The 10318-nt window shown below is 47.4% G+C and overlaps 1 protein-coding gene across 1 annotated transcript; it reads right to left on the reverse strand.

Moving 5' to 3' along the window:
* Window positions 1–4695: 4695 nt before the first annotated feature.
* EIF6 (eukaryotic translation initiation factor 6) lies at window positions 4696–10169 on the reverse strand. Its single transcript, XM_052684013.1, has 6 exons — window positions 9971–10169; window positions 9810–9895; window positions 7883–8058; window positions 6892–7068; window positions 6176–6357; window positions 4696–4918 (listed from the first exon to the last, which is right to left on the reverse strand). The coding sequence occupies exons 1-6, from the start codon at window positions 10075–10077 to the stop codon at window positions 4909–4911; spliced, it is 738 nt and encodes a 245-aa protein (XP_052539973.1). The 5' UTR covers window positions 10078–10169; the 3' UTR covers window positions 4696–4908.
* Between the last annotated feature and the right edge of the window lie 149 nt (window positions 10170–10318).

Here is a 10318-nt window from a genome sequence, read left to right on the forward strand (position 1 = left end):
CATCCTGGGACTGAAAGCAGCAGGAAAACTGGAAAACAATACAGGCGGTGTGGAGCCTCGTTCCTTCGAAATGCCTCAGTCGTGTAAGTCTTGGTGTGCCATTCTCCACAGGCCCACTCTGCAAACATCAGAGACTTCAAGACAGGTTTTCTTCAACCTTCTCAGCTGTTCTGGGAAACTTCTGTCAGTTCCCTGCACCAGTGCTCCCTGTTAAACCCAGCATTCTCCAGTGTAGCTAAACCACCTCTGAACAGAACCATTTTTTTAATAGCTCTCATAAATGAATTAAGATCATGAAACCTATGAACAGGAACAATTCAGTGTCGTAAGCAGAAGACATTCTGATGCTGAGCCATTCTAAGAGATCTTCTTAGTTTATTACAAAAACCAGGGAATAAACCTGGAAACAATTTTCCAATACCTGCTGGTCAGATGTTTTGTACATTCATAACTAATCAACGCTGCCACTCAGCACCGTGCACGAGGAACCATTCAGCCCTCCAGGAGGTCAACGAGTGCTGAGCAGAAGCTCACCAAGCACCAAACCAGACACCATAATGTTACTTGGCAACATTGAGTCCTACTTGGGACAGTCTGAAGACAAGCTAATTGCATATAACAGCACCAATTATGGGAATACACGTTTTTGTTTTGGGAGCTATTGGTGAAAGAATGATGTCATGGGATCTTAAGCTCCCACGAGCCAGGAAGCCGTGGTTACCAATGTAATGGAAAATGTATAAATGTAGACTGCACTCTGCCCCCGTTAAGATGCTGGGAAAAGGTGAATTGTTGTTATGTGGCATGTGTAACTAGATTGTGGAATTTGTACGTTGGGTTTCAGGAGAATGGAAATGTGTTTGGAGTGAGATCGTCAGTATGTTTTGCTGCAATAGTCGAGGTACAGTAAGAATTAGGCCTGTTTATAAGACAAAATCCAATCCCTGTAGATGTTACAAACATTGTATGCCTTTGAAATTTTGTTTTTGCTCACTTCTTCACGTGCAAATATTTGGCAAGGACCAAAGGAAGCATGTCACACAGTAGAATGAGTTCATCGCTAGCTGCAGTTGACAGAGCCATAAACCTCAGGCAGAGGCTACACAAATTCCTGGGCCTCCAGTCAGTAACTTTTCACAGCCCTCTTCTCACAGCGGTAGCTTCTGCTTATCCCTGTGACCACTGTGAATGGTTTGGGATGTTGGGTCCTGACCCTAACGTGTGCACAGCTCATTTTGTTGTTGATTCTGACAGTCCCACCACATCAAATAAGAGAAGTCTCTTGCAGTGCAATCTGATGGTTAAATCCAGCCCCCTATGAAAGTGCCATTCACATAAGCATATGAACTGCTTTGCACGCCCACTGTAGGGAACAGGTGATTAGTGCAAGCCCTCTGCCTATATAACTGAATGCTATTCAGTGCAATGGAAGTGCAATGCACAGAATGTCCAGCTAGTTTAGAAAAGTACAACCCCGTAATATCATCTATGAAAAAAAAAATATCCAAGGATTTTTATTTTCTTGACAAACGTGCTGTAAGTATTTGTAATTACAACGATGAGGAATGAAAAAGCAGAAAGATTGTTTGCATTCTGAATTTCTAACTAGTGCTCAAACATTGCTATGGCGAAGCCAGATAGACCAATAGGTATTTCATAGTGAAGCCCACTAGGACTGCACAACACGTGGTCTCCACCTGTATTTTGTCTTTCATGATTAATTTCCATAGCCACATTTTCTTATTGTTTAAGCATAAAATGTATTACAAAGATATTATGAAATAAGTGAGAAGCTAGTAGATGCAAAACTGAATCTTAGTGAAAAAATGTGGTAATGTCTTATGATGGGTGAAGGAGTGCAAAGGACCAAATGAAATCAGAGCTACTAATTAGACACCCCCCATACACGCTACTCCGTAAGTTGCTATGTGTACTATTTATGTGGTAGAATGCACACTATGAATGCCACAGCCACATGGCACATCGAACTCATCTGTACGCTGCCATCTCTGGGACTGTGACAGCCCGAACCTTGAGCAACTTCCAACAGCCATCATTAAAAAAATAATAATTTACAACCGGGAGAAATGTCTGCTTTTGTTCATTTGGGTTTTTTTGCTCCTCGTAGCCAAAGGTTGGCTTTGCTTTCCTTCAGGACTTCACGCTGAGTGCCAAGCTGTGCAGTGAGCACAATGTGAGGGTCTGTAGGAAGCTCAGCTCTCTGCCTTGCAGCAGTGAGGTAAGCCTTGTGCCCCACAGTGCCAGAACTCAAGACCTGCAGCTTTAAGGAACTTGGTACCTTTTGTAACCCCATAATTTGACTCCTAGTGCGCGCTCACTTTGGAGGTGCAGGCTGCGTACTGCTCTGTGATTTCTGAGGGCCTGGATCCAGGCGCAGATATCCATGTAGGACACAGCTCCTTAGGCTCCCACATCCAAGCTCTTCACTGGGATCCTGTCTGATGCTACACAAGCACAGCATCTGAGTTCAACCCAGCCCGTCTCCCACCAGCACAGGTAAAGCATCTCCACAGACAGGTGGCCACACTGCAGCTCTTGCCCAGCAGCACAGCACCAGGACATATTGCCACCACAGGGGAGGAGGAACATCAGCGCTTACCCAACTCTACCCCACAAGCACGGGGCTCTTCCAAGCGTGTTCTTGGCACAGCACACCCTGCTCTGCAGCACGGGCCATCTGGGCAGCAAGAGGGGTGTCCTGGCACACGCACCCTAAGCACAGCAGTTGCAGCTCCTGCAAAGAGCAGCCCATTACGTGCTCTATTTTGCACTCAGCGTTCTGTACTGATTCATTCATTCTTGACCAGCGTGAATAATCTGATCACCAGTACAGCAGGTCCATTTTTCCAGGTAAGTTTAAGTATGCTGGGATGCACCAACCACTAGTCAGAACAGAAGTGGTCCTTTGTAATCAGGCATTAAACCTCAGAGGGATCTCCTGTCTCACCCTGCCATTGACACATCAGTCAGTTCTCAGCCTTACAAGTGAGAGTGAGGCAGTCTGAGCAAACTGCACTGCACTGACCCACTGCCCTGCCCCAACAGGGCACAGCTGAGCTCCCTCTGACATCCCAGTGAAAGATCCAATCATTTACTCTGACATTTTCCCCCATCTGGCACAAACATTGTTATGTTTGTGATTATCCCACAGGATATCCAGGGTCCTTAAAAGCCTTCGGCACAAAGCCCTGCCAAAAGCCTCTTCAGAAATTCAGAGAGATTACAACCAAACCTTAAATTACTCCATAGGCCTTATGAGACATGACTTGCGATTAAAGCATCCAGTTTATTGCTGCCTCGTGATGTTTCTACTGATTTCATTCTGTATTACAGTTCCTGTTCATTCTCTTCCCACTCAGGCCCACCTTCCCAGTTCAGAATTCCCACAAACCTTTTGTTTAGAACTGATACTGTATTTGCCACCTCCCAGTTCCCAAATTTCAGTGCAAGTTTCATCAGAACCCACACCCCATAGTTAGCAATGCCCTCCCCCTGTCTGTCTCTAATTGGCATTTTACCACCCTCACCACCATCCCAGAATCTTTCTCACTAACAGATTTGCATTTCATAGAAACTGGATTATTTTTCTTGCTTAGGCAATTCTAACGCTTATCGAGATCACTGATACAATCTAGGATTTCTGCCTAATGATTGGAATCAGGAAGAAAAAAACCCCACAAAGCTGCTAAAATAAAAGCTCAGCATTACTTATTTACAGTTGGTGACTCCATGCCAACAGGCGCAGCAGCAGTCAGGCTCTTTACCTATTCCTAATAACAGAAGGAAATCAGCTTCTGATGCTAAACACTGACACAAGGAGGAGACATGGAATCAGCCAAGAAAGGTTGTCCATTGCATTAAGGGAGCTGTAAGTGCTCCCTTAATTTATATATATATATATACATATAAATGGAAACTGTGAACTCTACAGCTCCTCTGCATCGCCATTACTGCCAGGCAAGGGCAGAACTCTTCAACAGCACACCCTCAAACGTGGAAAGTACAGCTGAATGCAACAACCCTTTAGAACTGCTAATTAACCTTCGCCTCCAGGGCAACTCAGGATCACATGGTTCAACTCTTTCTGCTTTGCTGACTTCTGCGAGTTTCTCAGGGAAGTGCCAACTGCACAGAGCACAGCAGAGCCTACCAGCAATTGCATGTTTCTCAGGGATCTTCTGCAGATGTTTCGGAAGGACCACACAGGTCTGACACCTGCAAACAACAGATCGAACTCCTGCAGGCAGTCGCAACTGGCTGCTAAGTGCCTGGTTTGACTTCTTTGAGAAACTCCATTTTCAATCAGAGCTGATCGTTTCAGAATCAGCAACCCCGTGAAAATAGCAGCAAGTCAGGGCAGGACAGCAGGTGGTGCCTTCTGAAACTCCTTGTAGCAAATTAACTACTGTGCTTTTGGTACAGGAAACACAGGGGCTCTTATGCCTACCTACAGCAGAAACACCAAGAGCACAAAAAGAAAGAGTGGGCAGTGCCATATATGTGCTGAAACTCCTGCTGCAGAGCAGAATATTAATCCTCTACTTAAGGCAATATTTTCTAGTTATCAGTAACCAAAATCCAAACAGGTGAATATTGTGGGCTAATTTAAAGGCTGCGGTCCGCATCACAGAGAAAGCACAGCTGAAGAAGAAATGAAGAGCATCAGCAAAGGGATGGAGAACATTCCATATTTGGAACTCAAGTCAGTTATTTGCCATTTTTTTGCAATAATATTTAGTTTACAAAACATTACAAAAAAGGTGGTGTTTTGGGAGCCTCTTCCTGGTGCCAGTCCTGCAGAAACAAAGGTCTAGAGGCCTGTAATCCAAACTGCAGCTTGACTCTTCACTCCTTAGGAGCTTCTGGAATGGCACGAACCAACACTGCTCACGCCAAGCTGAAGAGACAAAACAGAAATGAGATTTAGCAGAAAAGTGCCAGAGTGCAGAACACATTTCAAAACCCCATTATAACCAGTTCTCAGCCTCCAGTTATAAAGGACCATCAGTAATTTCCCCTCCTAAAACATAAACCTGGGAGAAGACTGAAGGAGGCCTGGTGACTGCTGGCAGCCAGCTCTAAGAACATGCTTGTCAGGCTGGCAAAGGCAACACATACAGTCTTGTCCCAGTAGTTGCTAAAAGCACATGTTTAACTGTGCATCGAGCCATTAAATAGGAACAGTGAAGGGGCAGCTAAGAACTCTGGAAGGGTTCTTCATTCAAGGAATTCCTTATTCTTTCCCTGTACATAAAGCACTCCCATACATTTCTATAAGAGCTGAGAACTAGAAGTTGCAGTGCCTTGAGTAGCTCCAGAATACACCTCTAGGATTACAGCAATCACCAAGTGAAATACAATCAGTTGAAAGCCCAAATAAACCAATTTTCACCCATACAGGCTCCTAAAGCCTGTAGAACTTTTTGCATTCATCAATGAATGGGAAAAGTCCAATAGCACCACCAGTCCTGACTTTGAACAGGAACTGTCACACCTCCCACGTGCGACTTCAGTGGCTTATCAGCTACAATAAAAGAAATCTTTCCGCAACAAAATAATTCTCATCCATAACCCAATAAAAACAAAGGGGAATCTGTCAGGGTTTTATCAGCATTCCACAGCAGGACATCCTGCAGCAGGCTGGTGGCTGTAGGCACTGCACACAGCGACACTGCACTGCTGGTCCTGTGCTCTCAGCAGCCTCACTGGAGTTCTAACTCCAAGAGGAGGACACACTGAGATGCGTCTCCATCCCAACCACCAGCCCCAACCATTCCCACGTGATCTCCAGTTCTGGATATTTGGGTGAAGGTTTCTTTCAGCTTCCAGCAGCACAGCGAGCAGCACAGTCAGAACCTTCCCTTCTCTCCCATTTTGCTTTCTTTGTTAATTGTAACTCTTTCTTATTATCTTACAGTCTTCTACCATCTGTAGTAAATCTTTTATCTCTCCTTATCTGAGTGGGGTTGCTTTTCTTTTCCAAAAGAGGGACAGAAGGGTGAAAGGGGCCCCCCTTCCCCCACTCTTTTCCCTATCATGCTTGAAACAAGAAGAGAGCAATCAACTTTGAGAGGCAGCTAGTTTTTATAGCTTCCTTGTACTGAAATCCTCTCTGTTTTGATTACAATTATGCACAGAGCTGGATCCTCCTTACCTGTCTATCAAGGAATCTCTCATGTTGGTAGCAATAGTACTTGGCTGAGCTTCATTCAGCTTGAAGATGCTCTCAATGACCGAGAGCTCAGTGCTGGTTGTGTCCAGCCCACAGAAGGCACACCAGTCATTTACAACCATTCCTGCTCCAATGACCTCACTGCCACGGTTTACCGTTCCAGCCTGGAAAATAAACAAAGTGGCAAAAGTCAGCATGGCATTCTGATATCAATACATTTTATTATGCTTCCTTACTCAGCCTTTATCCTCTGGAAAGAAAAGTCCATGAAATCCAGAGAACAAAAACCAAAACAATCCTAACACCCCATCACAAACAGGAAACAAACAGGCAGAGCAATCCCTGGATTTAAAAATCCCACAGTGCAGACACGGGATTTTATTGCTCAACTCTTTTTCAACACTGCCTTCGGCCAAACCACCGGCCATTTCACACTGTGAACGAGTCATCTCAAATCCCAAAACCCTGGCAGAACGTTTCAGAAGCAACCTGAAGGTTCTGTGCATCTTATTCAAACACGGAAAAGAAGGGGAACGTGCCTCAGAACTGATCTCCTTCGGGTCTTCTCCTCACCTCCCATTTGGAGCAGCCTCACAGGGAAACCAGTCTAGGAGCCCATGAGAATGCAGAAACACTAAAACCACAAACTGGGATGGAAGGGAGCCGTGAGGAAAAACACAAAACCTCACAAGCCTTACCACAAGTGGGACCTGCAGCAATGAAGACAGTTCGTCCTGATCCTCAATGGAAGTTTTGGGGTGCACAATTCCTCCTTGGTTACTAAATATACAGTAACTTCCTACCAGCACCTGATCTGCTACTGTTTGTCTGAAAACTTCAACCTTCAGTACATCTGCCAAGATCTCTTCAGTTTCCTGCAAAGAGAACAAAGTCCTCAGCAAAATGGCACTGTACAAATTGCAGTCACAGTATTCTTTCAAAGAGTGACCAGCTGGGATCCCCCCACTGAAAGCCTGCCCTCACTTTCACAACCCACTGCAATTCAGACATTACAGAATGCTCTTCCTCTTCTGGATTAACCTGGACCCAGTTACCTGCACTGTGAGCTGCAAGCCAGCACAACTCTAACAAACACACCCCACTGAGCACTGCTTTCCCCTCCTCCTTCTGCCCTGCCTATACAAGAGCTTCTATTTTTCCCTATGGACACACACACCACTACAGTGCTGGCAGAGACCATGGATATTACAGAACTTTCAAGCAGGTCAGTGACATCTTATTACTATTACTACTTTCTAAGCTTTCTATGTTCTTTGCATACACACACACTGTTGCTTCAATTTTACACGTGCAAAGCTAATTGCACCTCACAGTACTCTCCCATAACCCACTCCTTTCTTTCTACAAGCACAGCTAACTACAGTATGCTCAATGCAGTATGCACACTACATACTTAGGACAGGCTCCACACCTGCAAGTAAAGATAACAATAGGAAAAGAAACAGATGGACTGAAACCGAGTCATAAGTTCAAAATCCAATACTGAGATTCTTCTCCTGAGAGGAAAGGAAACAGGGAACACAGCTTCCTACGTGCTGTTAGCTCAGCTGGTGGCGCTGCTCCTCTGGCATTCACACTACTTACAGTAATCCCCAAATAGCTACAAGCTGAAACTGCAACTTAGCAGCAATTTCAGGTGTATCCACACTGAATTCAGAAGCCGTATACCCTGTCCAGGTCCGGATGAACAAGAGCTACGTAGTCATTGCAGGTGGTGACGTTGCCCAGCGCCGAGAGCCGCTCCTCCACTCGCTGAATTCGCACGGAATCGGGGAGGCTGTTGCGGATGTGCTGCAGCTCCTGGTCTGTTGTGCTGCTTGGCACCAAGAGCCCGTGCCTGTTCCCTAAGGTGACCCAAAAACAAGAGAAGAAGACAAAGAGTTCCACTTGAACTTTAAAAAAAGCAGGCATTTCCACTGTGCTTACTACTTTCCTGATGCTGACACAATGGCTTGGGGCTCTTGCTCTCTCTACTCTTTTCAAGCCCAAAATTCAGTCCCACAGAAATAATGCGACCATTTATTAATACAAAAGCACAAGTGAGGTGGAAAACGAAGATAAAACAAAGATTTAAGAATATGAACAGGTAAACTGCACTACTTTTATCCAGCCTTTTCAATAGGACACACAAGGTTCCAAACACAACGCTATGGAATGATTTCCCCCAAAGGTGCTGACTGCCCCCATAGAGCTCGTTTTTGTTGCTTTCCTTTAGCAAGGCTGTAAGGCTGCGTGAGCAGAGACCTTCCAGGAACAAAAAGCAAGCACAAAGCGTGCTCCACTAAACAGCGTGTCAGCAGCCAGTCAGGGAAAGCCCTCTCTTTGACCTCCACATCTGGAATGCTCCCTCCAGCAATGGTTCTGAATCACTAACCTCCACATGAAATGGAACAGCTTCTCCCTGTTTATACAAAACCAATTTATGCACATCAATGACCTCTCTTCAGGTCCTGACCACCAGACACTCCCTGCAACCCTATTTTGGGTGGCTGCTTTATTGTTGGGTTTCATTTGTTTGTATTGGCCAAGCTTTTTTTTATTTCACTGCATCTATGGACAAGGGAAGAGGCACTGATGGCATCTACCTCGACTTCACTGACACAGCAGCCCACAACATCCTCCTCTCCAAATTGGAAAGATACGGATTTGATGGGTGGACTCTTCAACAAAGAACTGATTGCAGGATCAAGACCAAAGAGCAGTGGTCAATGGTCTGGATGGAGATCAGTGATGAGTGGTGCCCCCAGGGGTCAGTGCTGGGGCAGATGCTCTTTAATATCAGTGACACTGACAGGGGAATCAAGGGCACCCTCAGCAAGTTGACTGATAACACCAAGCTGTAGGGTGGGGTCAACATGCTCAAGACTGGACACCATTCAGAAGGACCTACACAGGCTGAGCATTGGGCCCAGGTGAACCTCATGAGATCCAACAAATTCAAGTGAAGGTCTGCACCTGGACCGAGGCAACCCCCATTACCAATACAAGCTGGGGGATGAAAGGACTGAGTGCAGCCCTGCCAGGAAAGACCTGGGGGTACTGTGGGTGGGAACCAGTACAGCACAGCAGTGTGCCCTTAGTCCAGAAAGCCAATTGTATCTTTGGGCTGCGTCAAAAGATGCGTGGCCACGAAAGCAAGGGAGGGGATCTGCCCCTCTGCTCTGCACAGTACTCACCTGGAGTACTGTGTCCAGGAGTGCAGTCCTCAGAACAGGAGAGACATAAAAAAGACTTTGACAGTGAGGGCATTGAGGCACTGGAACAGGTTACCGAGGGATGAGGTTTATGCTCCATCCCTGGAGAGTTCCAAGCTAAGGCTGGATAAGGCCCAAGGCAATCTGACAGTGCTGTCCCTGTTCACTGCAGGGGAGTTGGACTAGATGGCCTTCAGAAGTCCCTTCCAACTCTAACGATTCTAAGATTTACTCCAGCTTTACAACTTCTCTGCACGATGCAAATAAAAGCCTCAAGGACGAGGAGCGCTGCCCTCCGCCCGGCCTCCGCATTGCAGCCGGGGCCCCTCGGTGCGGGCACGGGCAGAGCACGGCCCCGCTGTCCCTCCGCTCCCACCGGGCTGCGAGCTCCGGCCACCTACCCACACACATCCTGCCGATGATGCGGCAGCCGGCGATGGAGGCGTGCACCACCGGGATGGTCTCGAAGAGCTCTCCCTCGAAGACGCTGCAAGAAGAAGGCGCCGTTAGGAGCGGGCGCGGGGCTCGGGGTGGCCGGGCAGGGCCCTCGCGGCTCCCTCACCTGTAGAAGTTCTCGGAGCCGCCGATAGCCACCAGGCAGTAGGCATTGGTGAGCTTGGCGAAGCAGCCCAGCTCGTTGTTGTTCTCGAAGCTGGCGCGGACGGCCATGGCCGCGATCTCGATCGGCGCACGGACCGATGGACGTCCGGGAGCGGCGGCCGCAGCCAACCCCACGCGGCACGGCCGCTTCCGCTTCTGACGGCGGAGGGCGGAAGCCGCGGGGCAGAGCGGCCCGGAAGCGCCAGAGGGAACAGCGCCCTCTGCCGGCCGGGAGGTGCTGCCTCCGCGCCTCCACGAGGGATGCGGGCGCTCGGCTCTGCGCCGGCACGGCACCGCACAACACAACACG

The sequence above is a fragment of the Tympanuchus pallidicinctus genome, unplaced genomic scaffold (assembly GCF_026119805.1).
Source record: "Tympanuchus pallidicinctus isolate F22 unplaced genomic scaffold, pur_lepc_1.0 scaffold20, whole genome shotgun sequence".
Lineage (NCBI taxonomy): Eukaryota > Metazoa > Chordata > Aves > Galliformes > Phasianidae > Tympanuchus > Tympanuchus pallidicinctus.